We start from the raw sequence: 21,926 nt of genomic DNA on the forward strand, positions 1-21,926 counted from the left end.
CCCCGCCAGCTTCCCCGTCTGGGGACGCGCCCCTGTTCCCACAGCTTCCCGCTGCCAGCTTTCCCCTTTGGGAAAAGCGCCCCTGTTCCCGCAGCTTCCCGCCACCCGCCGCCAGTTTTGCCGTCGAGGCCCTGCGTGCCGCGTACCATAGGGAAGGGGTCGGGTGCCTGCCCGGCCACGGCACTGCTTTGCCGGATAAAGGAGTTGGGATCAAAAATAGCCCTAAACCCCCTCCCAAAATCTATGAAGGGTCAGTGTTATGGATCATTGGATCCGTTGGTGTTGGAAGGCCTCCCCTGGGCCAGCCCAGAATGCAGCTCTTAAAAGCTTTCAAATCACAACATATATTCTAATAAAAAACGTGTGCTTTGGTTTTTCCTGTCCCTAGACCTTGTTTTCATTTTCCAGTGGCAGCTGAAGTGTGTTGGCCCTGTGATTCCCAGCAGGATTTGTGGTTGTACTGGGCAGCACCGAGCGCTGGCAGTGGCGGCACTGAGCGCTGGCAGTGGCGGCACTGAGCGCAGCAGGGGCAGCTCTGCATCTCACAGCCTGCCATGGGACAGGAAAGACCTGGGTCCCAGGGAGGGTCAGACCTGTGTCCTCATGGGGGGTCAGACCTGTGTCTCAGGAACAGGACAGATGTGGGTCCTGCTGGCCTCCGATGGCTGCTGGCTTTGCCAGCACTATCCCAACCTGCTCCTTCCCTTATGCCTCCCTGACACAGAATGAGGACAGAAAAAAACATTTTATCCTGCTGAATTATCTCTATTTTTTCCTTCCCTGCTTTCTCAAGATGTTACATCCTCAAGTGTCCACACAGAGAATCATCTTGAACCTCTGGGCACCTTCTGCAGTCAGCTTCATTTTGCCACTGGGGTTTATTTTTTCCATTACAGCTGCTCCCAATCCCCTTCCTTCCCTGCTGTCCATGCAGTTTCTAAAGCTTCACTGCACTGTGCTCATCCCTGCTCTCCATTGCTGCACATTTCAGCTTTCCCAGCACTGGCCCATCCCAGCCCACCAAACAAGAAGTGGAAGGGATCTCCCTGGCCAGCTCTCTGTGCAGTGCATGGATTTCCAGCAGCTTTCTCTCTGTATTTGCATGAGACTTGCTGTGCTGGAGCCCTGGCCTCTGCTGTGGGACGGGAAGGAAAATGCTGATAATTCAAACTGCAAATTGAGTTCTAACATTGAAGAGTTTTGTTCACAAAAGGGAATCAGTTGTGTGACAGAGAATGGAAAAAGTTTGTGAAAATGCCATCAGTGACTAAAAAGCACAGTTGAGGTGGCACAGTGGGGACACAGGGTTAGTGCCTCTCAATTGCATGGATCCTTTCCAAGAAAAACCTTTAGGGAATTGTAAAACTAGGAAAATACTGTTCTATTTTGCATGCTTTCCAGTTCTGCTGTCGTTGGGAAGTGACTTGTGTTTTTCTCCTTGCTGCTTGTTGTAACACAGGCAGCTCCTGCTCAAAGCACTCACTCGCACAGCCTTAGTCATTGACAGCAGAGACTTTTCATTGAGTCAGAGCATCTGAAGGCAGCACAGCACCTCGCCAGGGAAGAAGCAGTCACAGGGAAGTAGAGTGGAATCATTTCTCCACTCTGACTCCCAGCAGGGTGTTTCCCATGTCACACACCACAGACTCTGCCCACATGTTCCAGGATCCCCAGGAGTCCTCGCTACAGCTTGTGGATGCAAGACCAGTTAAAAGAAGTGATGTTACAGGTCTGTACTCCAACTTGTGCTAGAGGGAAAATGTGCTTGAATATGTTCTCCTTGCTGAGCTAAAAACGGCAACTCAAGATTTTAAAACAAATCCATGGAACTCTTACCAAAGTCACCTAGTTTGCCTTTGCTGCTGCCAGCTGAGGCAGTGTTAGATGAGGAAGGAGCACCTTCATCCTCACATCGAATGTCAGGGGTCTGAACCCCCAGAGCCTGAGCCCCCAGCCCTGGCAGCTTTAGAGCTTCTCCCTCTCTCCCAACTCCTACTTCTCCCTGCTTTCTTTCCCTTCCCAAAGCTGCATCAAGGTGAATGATAAAGCAGTTAACATTATCCTGCTTCTTTATACTTGTGCCTACACCCACTGATTTCCCCGTGGGTTTCACCCAGCAGCACAGCTTCCTGAGCAACACACAGGTGAGATCCTTGGGATGATCCGTGCTGGCTGCAGTTTCCCTCCTTGCAGGTAGTAACCTGGAACAAAGCCCAGGTATCCTCAGTACTCTATTCCATAGAGCTCAGAGCAGCCTGCCCATGTCAGTGAGTGCAGGATGCCTGGCTGTGGCAAGGTGACTGTCCCTCCCAGCAGGGCCATCCTGCACCAGCCCCCCTCCCTGCAGTGCTGCTGCTGCTGTGGTATCCTCTGGATGGGGCTCTCCGGGGACTGTGTGATTTTATAAAGGGCTGTTTAACTCAGATCCCTGGCAAACACTTCAGAGAAAAGCTGTCTTTGTTGGAGATACACAATGCCTTTGTTCCGAGGTAGGAAGGAGCAGATGTAAGTGGCTGCAGTGCAGGGTTGAGAAGGCTCTGCTCTGGTTATCTTATCCTTTTGGCTGGGATGACAAGAAAGAATCAAACATCCTGTGTGAGTAGCAGGGAAAATAATTAATACTGGAGACTGAAAACAACAAAAGGTCATGCCGGTAGCTCTCCCCCATTCCCTTTTTGTAGCTAATTATGCCATAAACCATTCAAGAGAGACTGAATGGAGAATATTATGGGCTCAGACAGTTTTCCTAATATTTACCAGTAGTTAAAAATAGACCAAAGCAGTTGTCTGGGGTGCAGCTCTACAGTTACTGCGTCTTGGCAGCAGCATCTGATCTGGCTGCATACAGCAGCAGGCTACTGTAGCAAACACACAGAGCCTAGCAAATGGCTAAATAAATATAGATATCTGTCTAAATAAATATAGATAACTACAATCAGTGCTCCTGTGCAGGGGCCATGAGAAGATACATGGGAAGAAGTGAAAGACTGTGATAGGATGCATGTGGTGAGACATGAGGATGCATCTCTGTCCCCTCTCCCTCCTCTCTTGTGAAGGACAGAGCAGTCAGAGCTGCCACAGCCCCAGATTGTCCCAAGCCACACTTGCTGGGCAGGCAGCAGCAGGCAGAGAAGAAATGCCCCACCAGGGGGGAGCTCTGCCAGGTGCTGTCTGTCACCAGCTGATGGAAACTGCAGCAGCCCCTGGCCAAGGGCAGGAGCAGGACAAGGACCAGAGGGATTCACCCAGGGGAACAGCAGAGATACAGAAGGTATTTATGGTCAGAGTTGAGTTATACACAGGGTATCTCTGAGAAATAGTGGGGGAAAGGGATACAAGGGATAACTCTGAAGAATAGAGATGGGAAGAAAAAGAGAATAAAAGAAAGCAGGCAGACCAACAAGGAATGTTTCTTGGTAGAATAATTTTGGAATGTAAAAGTGATGATAAATCCAGGGGCTTTTACCAAGACTGGCTGACACCGAATGTGTGTCAGGGCTGCCTCTTTGCTGTGGAGCCCGCGGGTCCCGCCGGGCTCGGGCTGCGGGGACAGGGACAGGGATACACTGCCGGGGCGGGGACACGCTGTGGGGACACGGACACGCTCCCAGGACAGGAACACGCTGCGGGGACAGGGACACGCTGCCGGCGGAGCCAAGGGCAGCGCAGACGTGCTGTCTGTCCCCCGCTCTGTCCCGCTGCGTGTGGCAGCTGCCCGAGGGGACATCTCGTTTGTGCCGGGTATCGGATGGCGCAGCGAACCCCGCTGTCCGCCTACGTGTCTGCCAGCAGGGACAGCCCGGGACAGACAGCAGCCCTCGCCCTAAGCCAGGACAAACCACGGCCCCAGCTGCTCTGAGTCAAAAGTCAAATTCTTCCTCGCCTGCATCTTTGGTGTTCACTTTCAGAAGCAGATTGAGCTTCTGGTGCATGGGTAAGCATCCAAGGAGTGGGGACACAGCCAGCACAGCGTAAGGAAACATAGCTGGGTTACAACAAAGGGAAAGGCTTTAAGAGAAGAGCCACAAAAACTGTTTCCTGCTCTGTTTTAGACCCAGTGTGCTGATAGAGTAAACATACGCAGCCATTTTTTTTCTTCACTCCCAAAAATATGTTTCTACACCAAAAAAATATTAACTGCATCAAAGACTTTGTGAGCCCTGGCAGTACTGCAGGGAGAAATCACCTCTCAAACAGATTTGTTATGAGTATGTGAAACATAGTGTTCCCTGAACTAAAAGAATCCAATCCACAAATACTGATTACAGGTGTGGACTGTCCACAGGTCCACTGTAATAGAAATAAAGAAGTGACAGTGATAAGTGTGACATACTAGTGCACCATCTGCTTGCTTGAGTGCACCATCTGGGTTTTCTACTGCTGCTGCTATTTGTGCCCTGATCTTATTTTAGTGGCACCAGGAGATGGATTCAAAAACCAGCAAAAATTAAAATTACATGCTATTTATTTATTTTATTGTTCTTATTGCTTAAGAGGATGTCTTCATTGTTTTCACTGTCCCCTTGACCTCAGCATTACTGTTAGCTAAGCCTACACATATTTCTGACACACAGTATATTAAAGCATTAGCAGTGCTGATGGACATTCCCCTCTTTTGGTCATCTCAGGACTTGCTGGGGCAGGTATCAAGCCTATATGCACACATGTTTCATCCTGAGTCAACAGCCCTGCAGTGTTTTCAAGCAGCCCTCAGGTGCTGGAGGACATCCAGTGTGACCAGAGTCTGACTTCTGGACCACTGGACATCGTTCCTAGGGGGGGATTGGTACCACAGGGGCAGCAGTAGCCTGGCATTGGCAATGCTCCCCAGTACCAACACTGGCATCTCCCCTGGGACATTGTCCACGGGCAACCAAGCGTTGTGCAGCACCAAGTACAGAATGGTGCCAAGCCCAGGGAGGGCTCTGGGTGGTGGTGGGGATGTGCTTGCTAACCCATCAGCAGGTTTATAAATAAACTCCTCACCAACCACTCTGGCTACACCATCACCTTCTTGCAGTTTCCTTGGGCTGTGCTGTGCCCACTCCCATCTCTGCTCCTGGTTGCAGGGTCTGCATCCTGCTCACTGACACCTTCCTTTGCCTCCCAGACACTCCCAGTGGGCAGAACAGCTGAGCTCTCACAGACACCTCCAGCTGAGCCAGCCCCTGCTCCCTCATGGGCGCAGGGTTTCTGTTTCCCTCTCCAATGCCACGTTTGTCTCATTGGGCGTCACAATGCCAAATGCTGGGGGGGCAGGGAAAAGCTGCAGCTGGCAGGACAGACACCAAATCCAGAGACAAGGACACATCCCTGGTAAATGACAGCCAAAGCAAAGGAGGGCATGAGCTGAGGAGATTGCTTGTAAGGGTAATTTCCCCCCCAGTGCTTGCACTCAAACTATGCCATCAATGATTTTATACCCTGAACAACCTCCTGCATAAAATGCTGAGTTAACTATGTATTGAAGACACAGTAAAGTATAGGATTTTACTGCTGAAAAATACATTTTCCATTAATAGTTAAAAAAAAAATTAAAAAGCCACCTTCCAAGCTGTTTTGGGAGGAAAGGTCAGTGGCAATTGAGTTGTTTAATAGTTTAAATCCCTCTTCTGATGTCTGAAGGGAGGTATCTCACCCCAGCAATGGCCACATCCCATCCCTGCCCCAGCTGAAGAACTGGAAAACTGCAATTCCTGTTGTTGTGATACTTCCTTGGCAGCACTGCTAGTCATACATGACTCAGTCAGCTCCATTCACTCTCTCAGCTGCAGAACAGACCCTGCCTGTTGTTTGGATCAAGTATCCAGCCAGCTTGATGCTTTTTCTCATAACTAGTACTTGCCTGGACATACTCACTGAAACTCCCCTTGTGCAGTGGAGATCCTAATATCTCCCTTCAAAAGCACTTTCCCACTTAGTTTTACACTATTTACTTAAAAAGGACAAGGAGTCCTTATTTTTTTCCCAGCATGGGTAAATCCTTACATCAGCCTTGGGTGTGCACTTCCCCTTCACTGCTGCACTGCTTCAGGATGTTAGGAGGCACAACAAGATGACTAATGTGAAATAAACCCAGGTTCCAATTCTGTGCTACAGCTCTTCTGTGCTACTTTCCTTTCCTGATGCAGGCAACACTGTTTGCACTCAGTTTCTTTCCCCTTGGCCATCCTTCCACAGTGCCAGCAGAGCAGAGAACTGAGCAGGCACCACGTCTTGCAGTGCTTTTCCAAGGGGTGGATGTTGTCCAGGGATGTCCCCAGCTGCACATCCCACTCTGGGCTGCTGCACTTCTCTTCCCCATGGCTGCAGCTCACCTGAAGCAGTCCCAAATCACCACTTCATCTCTGATCTCTTGCTATTATTTCCTCCAGAAGAGCCAGCACAAGACAAAAGGCACAATCCCAAACACAGGAGGAGTTTCAGGACATTAGGAAATATTTTACTGCGAGGGTGACCCAGGAATGAGTTGCCCAGAATTCTGTGGAGCCTCTGTCCCTGGGGATATTGAAAAGCCCTCTGGACAGGGTGCTGGGCAGCTGACTGGGGGTAGCCCTGCTTGAGCACAAGAGTAGGACCAGGTGCCCCCAGACAACACTTTCAACCCCAACCATGCAGTGACCTGGGAAGAGCAGTCTGAGGCTGAACATTCACAGTCACAGTTCTGCTGGATGGGAAAGGCCCTGAAATGGGGAGAAACATTGCTTTTACCCCAAAACCTTCCCCACACACCCAGTAACTTCCACCTTTCAGTCAAGCTGAGCCCTGGCTGCAGCTCCTTGTGCTCCACAAACACCACCCCTCCTTGTCTCCTGAGCGACTGACCCAAGCAAGCTGAGCTGTGAATTCCCTGCCTGAATACCTTAGCCTGACTGTTTGGGCCAAACACAGATTTGCCTGGTTGGCAGCTTGGTTTTGCCCCAGCTCAAGTCAAGTCCTCCTCCTCCCTTCATCAAGGCATGAAATCCCAGTGCTGCTGCAGCCAGCCAGGTCCCTGCTGGCCACATTTCTGCCTGCACTTTATGGCATTCACACGCTCTGTCACACTGGATTACATCTGCCCGAGTGCTTTCGTCAGGGAGCTCAAATATGGTTCATAAAAGCCTCAAGATGTACCTTTAGAGCAAAATAACAGCAGGGAAATGTGTAGATGTAATGCAGCGTGAAAAAAACCTTGAGGATCAGAGAGAGAGGGTTTTCAAAGCAGGGTGATGGGGGGAAATTCCTCCAAGAAATTAAATATTGCACAATTTGATGGTGTTGAAGAGCATCATTAACTCCCAGCACTTAGGAGCTGAAAGATGGACCTAATGAAAAAAAAAGCAGCATGATTTAGAGTCAAAAATCATCACCTCGATTTTTCTTTCTCTTGAGGTATCTTTCAAATTTTCTTTTCAGTCCTGGAGGAGGGCTCAAAATTTTCCTGTGGAAAACCCAGTGGAAGTCAGAATGGGGTCTTGGGGGTGCTGCTGGCCATTCATGGGGCAGCGTTGTGGTCTCTTGCCCTGCAGCATGTACAGAGGAGCAGGGACAAGCTGTGCCTCTACAGAGAGGAGGTGGATTTGGGCCCTTCTCTCACCAAAACCCTCACCCCTGCTGAGGCTGGGCAGCGCAAGGCATTGCAGCAGCCCCACAGGCAGAGCTCAGCTGGCCCCCAAGGCTGGGCTGGGGGTCACTTGCAGGCAAAGCTCTGGACAGGGCTGCCAGGAGGTGCCCTCTCATTTGGGAACAGCCATGTAGCACAGCAGGGGGCGATTCAGGCAGCAATGGATTGGTTTTTAGCTTGCCATCTCTGATTTTGTAACTCCTTTTGTCTCAGGCATTACCCCGACCTGAGGCTTTGTAGACAGCAAGTCTTGACCAGCCTCTTTGCCTGCAGCCTGGGCTCTTTTTTAAGCACACAAAGCAGAGGCAAGTGGGAGGGCAGGGGCTGGTTTAGGGCCCTTTAGGATATCCACAAGATGGGGGACCCAGCACTGCTGCTCCCCAAAAATGCTTGGTCAGCACTGGCTGACAGGCTCAGAGCATTTCAAGTGAGAAGCTGTGAGAACACAACATGCAAAGCTGACCACTGTGTGATCACTTTTCCTTTATTTACTTATTAATAGCTCACCTAATTATTTAGGAAAAAAATCAAGCAAGACTTATCATGACAAGATTAGAAGCACCATCAAACCAAGCACTGGCAACAGCCCCTCCCTATGCCACTGGCACCGCTGCCTGGCAGAGCCAGTGCCAATCCCTGCACTCCTGTGCCCTCTCCCAGACACCCATCACCCCCTGAGCAGGGCTCAGCAGTGCTCCCAGTGTCCCTGCAGACAGCAGCTGCTCCAGGCCTGTCTCTCCAGGCCAGGAGTGGGCTCTGTCTGGGCATGTTCTGATGGCTGGAGCAGGCAGGTTAGCTCAATCCAAACTCCTGGGCAGTGGCAGCAGGACAGTGCTCTGCTCAACCCAAACCAGCAAGCTCAGAATTTGGAAGAGTAGATTGAACAGGTTGGCAGGGCCAGTACTGCCTGGCTGGGGCTCCATCCAGCTCTCCTGTGCTGCTGGACACTGAGGAATTAAGGGACTTGATTTCCCTGGTGCTGAGGAACCACAGGACTCCATTTGCTTTTCCCTATGTCACTTCACCCTCTCCAAATTTCACTCCAATTCCCACTGTCTTTTTCAGCCTGGTGGCAGCAGCCACCAGCACAGCATGCTGCACCATCCCTCACTGCTGTAATCCCTGAGCCCAGGGCTCTCTCTCCTCCAGCTATCAAATCCCCAAGACACCCAAACACTGTGTTCCCACTCATCAGAGCTGCTGCCAGGCTTTCCTCTGCCTGCTGCATGCTTCCCAGACTGCAGTGGTGGTGAGTGAGCTGCAGGCCAGCTCTAGGCTCAGGATGCCACCCGAGGTGACCAGTTCTGCAGCAGGGACACACCAATTCAGTGCTATTGGCACTGGTCACCAGCTGCCATTGGCACATACATCTGCAGCCTGCAGGGTGGCTGTGCTGGAGGCATGACAAAATAAATCCTGCTTGAGCCAGAGGGCACACCAGCCACCCAGAGCTGCATGCACAGGGACACAGATGGATGGGGCAGGGCAGCACTGCCCCGTGGGAATAGCAACCTGCAGGATGTGCCAAAAACCCCACAACCACCCCAACCACAGCAGCTACTGACACTAGCCAAGGGGGAAAAAAGCCAAATATTCCTTCTGCAGCATTGTGAACTATGCAAATGTTTCCAGTGGTATGTCAGGATAGTCCAAGGACAAGCAGCTAAACAAGTTCCGAGAACTCATATATCAGATCAATCTAAATATTGTCTAATATTTAATAATTTAATTGCAATAATGGCTCCAGTGATCTAAAATACAAACCAAATAGAGGAGCATCAAAGCTCCATGCTCTTGCACATGCTCTTTGTCTTGTTTGACAAAGATCCGTCAAGAAGCTGGAGGCTAATGCAGAATTCAGCTTTCCCATACAAAAAGAGGTCAGATCTTAAAAGCCTAACTAAATATTTTCACTATTAGAGCCCCAAGTCATGCCCCAGGAAAAAGCACTGAGTTCCTCGTAAGGCTCCCTACCGTGGGAGCTCAGAGCTGCATCTTTGGAGGTTCACCCTCAATTCCTCTAAATTCACTTGAACAGAAAAAGGCTGAGGGGTGTCAGGAGGAGGAGGGAGTGCTGGCACAGACATACACACACACACACATCAGAGGGGGAGCAGCTGTTTCTCAGCCAGCACTGCAGCAGATTCCATATCATGCTGAGGTTTGCTGTGAGATGGCCACACACCAACTGTGTGGTATGGGGGCAGAACCCTGCCCAGTCTTCCAGCAAGCACAGGCCCAGGTGGAGATGACACAGGGCACCCCCCAGCACTGGTGCATCCCCCAGTCATGGCACACTGCAGCATCTTCCTGCACCTGGGGCAAACCCTGTGAGCAGAGCCTGCACAAGAACTACAAACAAATAAGGAAATAAGCAGAAGTTTTCCTGGCCTTTTCCTAGCCCAGAAATGTTCCGCCACCCACGCTGCTCCCCACCCAGCCCCAGCATGCTGACACAAGCCTGGTGATTGGGAAGATGCTGGCACAGGAGCTGCTCCAGGACAGCAACTGCTGCAGAGGCTGGGAGCCAGCTACAGCAAAAGCTTGTTGAGACATTTTCTGAGAGTGAAAAAGAGGAGGTGAACACCACTCCAGATACCATGGCACTAGAATTATCCTGGAGATGTTAGCATGAATTTTGTTTTCAGCTTGGGCAAGTCAATGCCCACAGCTTCACTAGTGGTCCCCCTACACACCTGAACTTACCCATGGATGTTCTGCTCTCCTGCCAAAGGAAAAGGTCCTATGGAAGCAAATGCTGCAGCTTCCCCATACACTGAAGTGAATGACATCAGCTGGAATATAAAGCAGGGAATGAGAATGGAGCTGGCCATTTCTTAGGTGTGAATACCAACAGCAAGGCTGGCACTGGGATTATTTTCTTTTGCAAGGAGAAACCAGGAAACAATCACAAGGGTTTTATAGGTTCCACGTCAGAGGAAAATTGAAGGGATAAGAGCAGATGCATTTGTTATATAGAAGACTCATCATTAGAAATGAACATATAAAATTTAATAGCTTGGTTTAAAATACATTTTCAATTAAAAAACAGCAGGCAAAACAAAAAAAAATCAGTTTCATAAAACATACATGACATTGCTGCTACTGTTATAAGACCCGTGTCCCAGAATATCTTATAGTGGAAAACAATCGTCAGATTTAGTTCACATACTTCATTAAGCAGTAAAAAGAAATAACATTCATGTCAATCTTACCTCTATGGAGATTCTAAATCTACTTCCCTGACCCTAGACCAAGTTTCCATAATAAAACTTCCACTTTCAATAAAAATGTGTAAATATATATATGTATTCTATATATCAGTTTTTTTTAAAAAATTCCCTTGCCATAGGAGAAGGATTCCCATGGCTGCTGAAGGGAAGCCCGAGCAGGAGGCTGGTGCTGGCTGGGCACGGCTCCCATGGCTGCTGTGCCAGAGGTGCATTCCTGTAAGGGGTGGCAGCTGTTGGCCAAGTCTCTTCAGCATCGTGCTGCACATCAGCCTCTCCCCTTCAGCCTGAGCCCACAGCCACAGATGCACCTGTGTGAGTTTGCTGGGGGGAGCTTGCAGTGCCCAGAGCATCACCAACCCTCTGTTGGGGCCCATCAACAAAAGAGGAAAAGGAAGGAGGGGGGAATAGAAGGGGGAATGGAATGAACCAGCTCAGGATTGATCAAAATACAAATTCCAAAATACTGTATTTTATATAAATCATTAAAAAAGAATGTGGGGAGGGACTTCAAGTCGTCACCTGGACTCACCACCAAGGGAGAATCAATTACACCTGTGACAGTCCAAGGATACCTTTGCTCAGCCTGGCTCTGAAGACCTTTGATGCCAAAGACCTTTGATGACCACTGCCTCTATGGGCAACCCGCTCTTCTCACTAGAGAAAACTGCCTCAACACCCAGCCTGAAATTCTGTGATTTACACCACTACTCCCTGTGCTTGCCATGGATAGGGAGGACATGTCCATGGGTCAGGAGGCTGCTCCCATCAATCATCCCACCTGAACATGACCCCTCACCAGACAGACCATGCAGGCCTTCCTCCTCAGAAGCCATGAGCTTTGGCCAAAGGACCACGTGGTCCGTGCTCCAGTGGAGACCTCGGCAGTGCCGAGCAGAGCCAAAGGGGGGAGGTCTCCTATTTCTTCAGGTCATGCTCCTGTTGATCAACTCAACATGGCATTTGCCTTCCTCTTCCAAACAGCACCATGACAGAGCTAAGCAATAGTAGGTTACAATTTGTTAACCATTAAGTAGAATCATTAATTATTAAGTAAAATCATATGCTACTTTTCTGGACTATTTCTCCAGTCTTTCCAGGTTGACCTTCATGTCCTAGGTGAGGTATGTGCAGCTTTGTACTGTCTGAAAATGTTACAAACCTCTTTCAATACCCAGATCCCTAACTAAAGCCTGACCTGGCACTCAAGTTCATCTGCTCACTATGTAACTGAGGTCTTTGCCTTAGTGCTGCCCTTTAAGTGCTCGTCTTTCACTTGCTATTAACCAGAGTGCCTTTCCTTCATAAGCACACGCACACAATGAGTAAATAGCACAGGGCAGTACTCTCTGGGGATGTCTGGCACTCCCAGCTGGGGCTCAGGATGCCTGCTGTGCCCACTGGGTCTCTCCAGCTCAGCAGCAGGTCCGTGGTATGTACAGACACCAGGAAGGCATAACCTACTTGGAGGCCCTACTCCCTGCTAACACTTGGCCTGCTGAGCCATTTTGGCACCTTCCTCTCTCAAAAGCCTTGCCTGTGCATTTCCAGTTGTTGACATGCTAGGCCTTGAAAGCTGGCTCCTCTAGCCCATGGATTCATCCAGCCTGAGCTGCTGGTGCAAGCAGCATCCAGCTGAGCCTTAAGTACACTGCTAAAGAAAAAACCCACCCTTGAGGAGACCTTCTTCCTGACCCTCAAACACGAGACTGCAAGAGAACTGCATCTGTCCAGCTCCTCCTGTGAACCAGCTGTCAGACTCGGCCCAAATCACCTCCCAGGACAGCAGTACCCAGCTGTTTCAGGACTTAGTGGCAGTTCATGACAGAAACTAGGACTTCCATCACCTGCCTGTGCATGAGGATTTAGGAGAGAGCTGGTATCTTTTTCCTTCTACACAGGAAGCTCCATGTTTAACAAGCAGGTCTCTTGTGCCTTCTATGAATGTACAAACGTGTGCTCACCTTTGGTGCATGATAAGGGTTTGTCCATTGTTAAATATCTATGTTAAATATGATTTCTCTGTATATGGCATCCTTTTAGATGGGCTTCATTGCATATATTCACGGTATATACAGAACACCATATTTTATATATATTATATATTGCTTATATGTACACATTTACAAACCTTCAAAAATATATTGCACTTATATACAATATAGCTTCATCTGATGAGAGTTCACACAGTTACTAAGGCGAGTTCTTCATAAGAAAGGCAGTTTTACATTCCCCCCAAATGACACAAGTGATTTCAACAGTCTGCCCTGGTCACAAGTAAACATTATAGACTTTTCTCCAACCTGCATGCAACTCCTACTAATATCAATCAGTAGTTTTGCAGCTCTCCCTAGCAGAAAACAGTCCAGTAAAATGGTATTAGCTGATAACAGGCTCAAACATGGTTACTAAAAAGATAAATAAGACATCACCAGTCTAAAAGGCCACCTTACAGGAGATTCCCCTCCCATAGCTACTAGTGGTTTATACACTAGTAAAAATATATACATGCGCTCCACTTAATTGTCAATCTTTGCTTGCCCATTTCAAGTGCAAATAAGATCATGAGCAAGAACAAAAACACTAATGTATTAAGCAAAACCACTGCTCTGCTCCCCAGAACAAGTCAAACATCTGGCTTTCTTCTGGAGGTGATTAGTGTTTTGCCCAACATGCTGAATTATGGGAAAATGTTCACTTGAGACCTTTGTTTAAAATCCACAGTGATCTGTGATCTTAGATCTCAGTCAAAGTCAGCTTGTAAGATCCTCCAACCTCTTCAATCTGCAGCTGGAAGGTATCTTCATTAGAATAGTGTTTCACAATGTTATCATCCATGTTGACCAGAATTCTGGAAAAACAAAACAGATCAGGTATCTTACAGTTCTAAATACCAAAGGCACTCTCAAACCTAAAAAAGCCTGGACTATCCAAGGGTAACACAAGATCCTGCTCATCCCTCTCTGACTCATTGCTTCCCACAGCAGATCTGGCTGTTCTGACCCAACCCTGCCATCAAGGCTGGCAGCCACACTTCTCAGGATCTGAATGGAAGGATTAAATCTGGCTTCTGGACCAGGGAGGGAGAGAGATCTTAGAACCAGCAGAATCCTTCTGAAGCTGCAGGCACCTGGGGCTCTGAATGGGTTTGCTTGTCAGTTATAAACCATCAGCACAAAACCCTCCAGAGCTTGCAGGGAAGAAACCACCCATGCTTGGCCACTTCTTTCATTTGCCAGAAAGGTCAATCCCTATGTGTTTGTGTGCACACACACACACACAAACCTGTGCTTAGCAGTGGTTTAGAGATCACAGATTTTAAGCTTTTTGCAGCTGTTCTGGTGGGCTAATTCTGCTATGAAAGCACAACCCTGGAAGGGTGTAATTTTCTGGCTAGAAGGAGAAGGGGCTGAGACACCAAATTGACAACCACTTATAGACAATCCAAGGAAATGACTGAGAAATTAAAAGATACAACAAAAGCAGACAATGTTCAGAAGCTCAATTACTTATGCTACAAAATAAGAAGATTAAGTAAGACCTCTGGGAGAAACAGACACTTCACAGCTAAGTTCACTTCAATTTAGCCCACAAAAATACAACTAGGGTTCAGTAATTGTATCTGCCAAATGCAGATATAGTAAGCCCAGTCACCACTGGAACAGTTTAATATGGGTTGAAGGAGGTTCTTCATCACTGGGAGTCTTTTAACAAACTGAACTCTTCTTCCTCTGACATGATCAACTCTGGTTCAAATAACATTTAGCTCAGAGAGGTTCAGTGACTTGTATTTACCCTGGAAGCCAGACTACATGTTTCTATAGGGTCTTCCTATAGTCTTCAGCTCTGTAGATGATGTTGTGTGTACTTGTGTGCACACACACACAACAGCAAATGGCATTCACATATCTGCAGTGCTTGGAGGAATTATACAGCAGATCTGCCTACAAGTTTGAAAAAGGTGTTCGTTCATATTCTTAGGCAGTTACTGCACAGGTACATACTCACCCTTTTTTACATTTTTTGAAGATTTTTCCTATTTTATCAAAAGGAACATCATACTTGTCGGATATCTAGAACAAAAGAAAGCAATGATTGGTGAAGCAAGGAGACTGCTGTCATTGTCTTTCGCTTCCTATTTTACAGAAAGGAACAACCACAACAAAAAGCCTGCAAATGAGGACAACTGCTCTGCCCTATAAAGGCAACACTAAATCCCAAACTATAGTGTAAATGTACAGATCAGAACCCCTTCTCTGCATTTAGCTAACTTCTGTACAAAAAATTTAATCACGTTTGAATCTGGATACTTCTCATACAGCAACCTCCTGCCCCTACACTCAAAAGCCCACCCACTAAAAGCCCACTCCACACTGTGACTCTCATTCTCTCTTGGCTCTCTGTTCTCTTGGCATACTGAAAACCATTTTTAAATTTAGTTTCAGAGGGATCAAGTGAAAACTAGTCACGACAGTGGCTGAAAGAAGAAAACAGCAACAGAGAGAGGACCTCTGCTGCTAAGGCATGAGGTGATCAGAAACATTCTCCTTCCCCAGCAGGGAGACACCAGTGTAGAGCCACAGCCACTGACCACGACACTTCACTGCACAACCTCCAGAAAGTTGTGAGGTCAGACACCCAAGCCTGGTTTACTCTGGCACACTGCTCTATCACACCACAGTAAGTACCACACCAAGACACTGCTTTGACATGCAAATGTACAGGGAGTTTCTCCCAAGCTACAGCTGTGAGCACTTGGTTCCTTGCTTTAAGAAGTCTGAGTGAAACAATGGAGGTGCAGCTTCACTTCAGGACCATGGGGTAAGGGAGGACTTCACAGCCTTCAATCTCTCTCTCCATGAGCCCCCACTCTCCAGCTGGCAAAGCCTCACAGCCAGGAAGAGACAGAGATTCTGGTTACACAACTATCTCTACAACCAAAAGTTAATGGCCAGACCTGTCTGCACATCCCCAAAGCCCCTGTTCCCTGAGCAGAGGCATTAGTCACAGAGAGAGACAGACAAGTGCCAGTTCTGAGCTCATGCCAAATATTACACCATTCCCTGGACTTAAGCTCTGTACTTCCCTTGCTCTGCAGCAGCAGGGCTAGTGGAAGGCTATTTTGGAAGTCAAGCAGCAGAGAGCAATTTCACACATGTGTGCACAGATATATATAAAAGTGTTCAGCAACACACAGAAGCTGGGACTTGCAGCTCTGCATTACCAGCTTGTGAAAGGGCAGTGGAGGGCCCCAAATGGGGTTTTGAAAGGCCGAAACAAACCCAAGCCACCAAACACATTCTGAAAATCATCCATCTCCTAGCAAAAGTACCCTCTCTGACAAGAGGAACAGCCAATCATCCAGTTTGACAGACCTGGATCTTCAGGAAGGTGTCTTACACCCAGATCCCACAGATGTGTACTTAAAAGACAAGCTTCCTGAATTCCCTTAACAATAAATTAAAGCATTATTTGCATTCATTTGCATATTATTGAAAGGAAATCTTCCTTATTCTTCTTATCCAGAAGAGCAGAAACGTGTGGACACAAGCTGTGACTGCAAGTCTGACACCTGTGACTGGCCAGTGTGTAAGGACTGGGTAGCCAGGGCTTCTTCTCAAGGACTACAAAATAACCTCATTACTTACAGCTTCCATGAGGCCTTTCAGAGATGGTGTCTTCAACATCAGTGCATCAAAGACCTCCTCTGACTCTTTTCGGACATACAGCAACACTGGAAAGCAATTTAGAGAGGAATTAACTGTGCAATTACTCCTCAGGAAAAATCTGTATCCCACAGTGGCTAAGCACACAGGAACATCCACTGAGGACCTTATGAACAAACAAACATACATACATTCAATGTACATTTAAGACTGTAGCACAAACACACTGCTAGGTTAGCTCAAAACTTACTTCTTGCACATAAAGCCACTGTATGCTCAAGCATCTTTATTGTCAAAATACCTCTGTATTTTCTTTATTCTATTATTAGGAAAAAAGGTCATATTTGAAACAAATAAAGGAGGAACACAAAACACAAATCTTTGAAACTCTTGGGTTCCTCCATATCTTACAGTCATTTGCCATAAGACTTTCCACAATCAAATGATTTGACAGATGTTATCACAGCAGGTGAAGCCATCCTGGCCAGCCCCTAATTTTTAAATAATTTATTTGTACAGTTCTGTGCTCTTCCTATGCTGTCTCATCTTTCTTCCTGCCCCTTGCTGTGTTTCAGTAATACCCTTACACCAGAGCTGACATATAGTGCAGGCTTGGTCTCCTCTAGGAGGGGAATGAAAGAGAGGAACCCCAATTAGGTGAGCATCCCTTGCGTTCTCAAGCTAGGACAGACTCACTGCATGCAACATCAGCCTCATTAAAAACTGCATTAAGGCTGAGGAATTAGCCAGGAGAGCAAGAAAGCTTGGACTTTAACAGCTTTGCTGTCTTTAATCCATCTTCTAATGACCAGGTATTGCAGCATGGATTGTTTACAAGGGTTCATCAGGCACAGCTTTGACACACCTGCAACATGCAACAATTACTGGCATTTCTAATGGAACAAGGTGAACTCAGGACAGGACAGCACAGCACCTTGATGCATTTCCCAATTTGCCTGTTAAAGGCAGCTTTAAAAAGGGAGGATTGTAGATTTGAAAATGGAAGACAGGACACATATACTCAGTTACAGCACAGGTCAGATGAGAGTCAGCCAAAGGAGAGAGAACCTCATGGGGCTTGTTTTATGGCATACAGCAACATGAAAAAATAAGAAGTCTGATTTCCTTCTATAAAATACATCCTTCCTTACAAGTTTACCCAGACTGCAGAAATGCAGCCCCATTATGAGACTTGCTAGACTTAGCATTTGCTTCTTCACAGGCTTAATACTTCAAGCTTTGTTGTGGTCCTTCCAAACACAACTATCATCAATCAGGCACCACCTCCAACACCCCAAAGGGACCTCTCATCTCCTTCCACAACGCCACAGCAACATGGAATTGCAAAGACTGAAACCCAGTTAAAAATCAGCTGAATATTCTCTTAGCTTGGCTTTCAGAGGTGAACATCCAATTTCCTGGCACCATAAAAGATGCAACAGTTTTACACCCAGAACCAGTTCCTGGTGTTCACTGCTTGAAGTCCTGGAGGAGACTCCCCCAGTATTTTGTAGCAGATTACATGATGAACTCTCTGCCCCAGTCCATAGGGATACTGGTAAGCTGCTCACTTCATCTTGATTCTTTCCTTATAGGTTCAGAGTCCATTACTGTCTGAGTCGGCAGAACCCCCAGAAATTCTCACAATATAAAATATTTGCAGAGCTGAACCATATCTTTATACATGAACTGTCACTACTCAAAGCCAGAAAAATCAGTTTGAAGTATACATCAATATGAATTAAAAAATTCTTTAACCTCAGATGCCTCTCTCTATCATGATGTATAAATACTGCAAAAATTCAGTCTCTGAAAGAAAAAAATACCTCTTTTTGGCTCTTCTACTCTGACCATCTTATTTGGAGAAGCAATAAAGTCCTCTTCACCAATATAAGCTCCTCTCTTCAGGTTGGAGCTGTCATTGACAAGGCAAAAAGTTAGCAGTGGTACAATTACAGGGACTTATCCCTCTGTCTGAGGGCAAGGTGTCAGGAGGTTGAAGGGCAGCTCTTACCTTTCACCCTCTAGTTCTTCTGAAGCAACAGGAAGGACCTTTAAAATCAAAGGGGAGCTTTTGTGAATATTTCATCCAGAACTAGAACTAATTTTCTCTTATAACCTTTCAATGCTAAATCAAATGACACTTTGGCTCCAAAAGCCAGTAAACATCTTCTTTACCTTTTTTCATAAAAAGTAATAAAGGATCTCAAATGAGAGACAGTTACAAAAAGAAGCTAAGCAGCTTTCTCCCTGGACTGGTGTAGAATCTTCTGACAAAACTCAGCACTAGGGCCTTTGTAGAAAAACATGCAGGAATGTCAGCCTTATGGATACACGTTTATTCCCCATCCTTTGCTAGGAGTTCAGGCAATGCTCTTAAAAAGTAAGGTTTAGATTATGTTAGAGCATGGCAGAACTCGTGGCACAGCAAAGTTCAAGATTTTGAAACCTGGCTGCATGCTAATTTTTTCCCTTCCTGTTTCTTGTAAGCTGGAACTTTCCAGGAACACTGAGGCAGGGCACTGGCAGTGGATCACAGAGCTGACACACATGTCAATTCCACAGGGTGGATTTTCACCCTGCAGCAGAATCTGGAGGAGTCTGTGCTGTACCACAGCACACCAGGATCCCAAGGGATGCTACAAGAGAAAACCACCCTGCAGTTCATGCAATGGAAAAATCCTTCCAGGTTCACAGAAACTGGACTTGATAGGAAAATAATTTGATGGAGAAAGAAAGTTAACTTCAGCCAATGTATCTTGAGGAACATCTCTTGGCCACATGAGACTCAGCCTGTATTTGATTACAGCACTGATCCAGTCTGACATTGCCTATGTACATAGACACACACAGCATATCCCAGGCCTTTTGCAAAAACATCTCAGAGCCTCCTCATCCCTACAGCCATGAGCTTTACTCACGTGAGCCCCACGCTGCAGGTTTGCAAAGTGAACATCAGGGATGAACAGGACAGGCTGAGTGTCGAGGTCCATGAAGGGCTTGAAGATGGTGATGTCAGTACGTTTGTGTGAGGGGAGCATGGGCACTTTGACATCAGAAACTGTGGAAACAAAGATCAGGATCGAGGATACTGAAGGCCCTGATGGGGCCCTACATCATCTAAAAGGTACATACACTGCTGAACAAGAGTATTCTGCAGTCAGGGTCAAAGCAAAAAGCTCCTGTGGTAAAGGAGTTGGGACTTTGGTTGTCTCCCTCTCAGCTGAGGGCCTGGGCCCTGAGGGTTTGTTTCTCAGAGCAGTCAAAGCTTTCTCCACCTCTCCAACTGAGTGGCTCCACTTTGTTTAGATATTAATTGGGATGGACAATAATGTGGCATTAGCCCAAGAGAGGAACTAAGGTCTTCTATGGACCAAGTCATCCATCCGAACAGAGGGCAAAAATCAGTCCCTGCCCCACCTTCTCCCTCTCCAGTCCCTCAAAAGCTCGCTGGTGTTCCTACGCCAGGAGGATACAAAGAAGAAAAGGGACAACTTGCGTGTTCCCAATTGGGAGTGTCTTAAAGAGACAGCACCACAGTAGCTGTCAGCACCACAGAGCTAGTACAAACACTGGTTTGTGCAAGTTGTTATATTTAAACATTTGGATTCCACACTTCCAAGTTTCACATTCTATTTCCTCCCATTGTTCATCCTGGTCACCTCAGGGTGCCAGCCCCTAGTCCATTCCCCCAGGATCACCAGGATGTGTCTCCCACAGAGCCCTTTGGCTCTCACAATGTACCAGCTGATGTGACACAACCCACAAAGAGGACAGACTTCATCCACAAAGACCCTCTGAGGAGAAAGTGAGGCAGAAGGTGCCTTAAACCACATTTCAGACATATTAATGTCAAACTATCACAGCTGAAGACTTTATTTTACCAAGTGGAAACAATATCCATCTGAGGTCAAACCAACTGCAAACAAAATAAATGTTTTGCAAACAAAACTATTTCTCATGTCCTCATTAGAAAATACACTATTTTCTCCTCACAAAATGGATTTTTTAAAAGATTTCTCAATTTCTGTAAAAAACAATTTGCCCAAAAGCCACCAACTATTTCTGCTGTTGAAGAGTTCATGTACACATGGCATTTGTGATCCTGGAGGTGAGTATAACAGCTTACGGCTTCAAGGAATCAAAAACTTCCCACATAAGAACTTAAAAGCCAAAGATCCTACTTTCCAGGAAAATAACGATCACATCGGGCTAAGCCCAAGCCTGGAAAATTAACATTGGAAAGCAGATTTGTCAAATCATGAGATCCTGGGAAATGTGTACTTGAAGCTGCCTTTCCTTTCCAGCCAGGATGCCAAGGGTTGCACGCAGTAACCTTCTGGGAGCCGCTGGGGCTGCTGCATTTGTGAAACACTAACAGTGTGCTAAACCTGCCTCTTGTGATGTGCCTCAAAAGAAACCAAAAACCCAGCCCTTTCCACAGCTTCCCTTGAGCAAATGGGTTCCCTTCAGCACTATGTTCTGAAGCTGCTCCAGCAGCCTGTACCTGCTGTGTCAGGAAAATCCTGCCCGGCGAGCTGGAGGCGCGCTGGCTGAACCAGTCGGGCGGTCAGCAGCACAGCGAGTGGGAGCACACGCCTGCCCCGTGCCAAGCAGCAACAGGGAGACACATCTTCCTCTAAGCAGCTCTGCTGCTGAATAACCACTCATCCAAACCCTAGGTACTACGATGCTGAAGTCTCCACATACTTCACGCATGCAGAAACTTTGAAATGACTTGCTAAGGACCACTTTGCTCCAGAAGAGTGAGCATAGGGCTGAGACGCTGGAGGCTCAGCCTCAAGGCTGCCACAGCCTTGCTGACGAGTTGCAAACACGTTTTCAACGTAAGCTAAGCTAAGTTTAGAATCAAGCTGAAAATATTTGGAATTGATCATTCTCACTGCCACCCGGACTGGGAGGGTCTCTAGCCCAAAATGCCACCCTCACCTCACCACTTCAACTGCTACAAGCCATCCTGAATACACAGCAGGACCCTGTCTTGGACAGGAAGAACTATACAGAATGAAACCCTAAACGACCCTGTGTGTTGCAAAACACAATGACTGTTCCATAAGGAACTGCTTAAAACAAGCACTGGTCCATACAGGATAAAAATTAACTTGAGAGTTCTACTGCACAAGCTATCTGTAGCCAAAATGAAATCCAATATTTAAAATACTGATGGAATAAGTTCTACTTACAGGCATTCAACTGAGAGCTGGGATCAGTGCACTTCCCTTTTCTTTTGCTTTGCTTTCGCTCTTCATCCCTGATCTTTCTCTCTGCTCCCTGTCAGACAAGAGATTAAGGGAAACCAATGGGTGAGTGAAGAAGAAGGGGGGGAAGAGAGAAAGATATTTTTAATTTTTTAGGTTTTTTTCAGTTGCAGAGGCAGGAACACCAGTTCTTCCAGAGCTATGT

At 47.1% G+C, this 21,926-nt stretch overlaps 1 protein-coding gene across 1 annotated transcript in view; it reads right to left on the bottom strand.

Annotated features, from left to right (window-relative positions):
- Nucleotides 1–10,596: 10,596 nt before the first annotated feature.
- The window catches only part of GRHL1 (grainyhead like transcription factor 1), a 40,363-nt gene continuing 29,033 nt past the window's right edge, over nt 10,597–21,926 (bottom strand). The window contains exons 10-16 of the mRNA XM_014306759.2: nt 21,707–21,794; nt 19,424–19,563; nt 18,517–18,554; nt 18,329–18,417; nt 16,485–16,570; nt 14,845–14,909; nt 10,597–13,687 (exon numbers count right to left, since the gene is read on the bottom strand). Coding sequence (XP_014162234.1) covers nt 13,573–13,687; nt 14,845–14,909; nt 16,485–16,570; nt 18,329–18,417; nt 18,517–18,554; nt 19,424–19,563; nt 21,707–21,794 — 621 coding nt within the window. The 3' untranslated portion in view covers nt 10,597–13,572. The remainder of the gene's footprint in view (nt 13,688–14,844; nt 14,910–16,484; nt 16,571–18,328; nt 18,418–18,516; nt 18,555–19,423; nt 19,564–21,706; nt 21,795–21,926) is intronic.

This window comes from Geospiza fortis, unplaced genomic scaffold (assembly GCF_000277835.1).
Source record: "Geospiza fortis unplaced genomic scaffold, GeoFor_1.0 scaffold81, whole genome shotgun sequence".
NCBI classification, from domain to species: Eukaryota; Metazoa; Chordata; class Aves; order Passeriformes; family Thraupidae; genus Geospiza; species Geospiza fortis.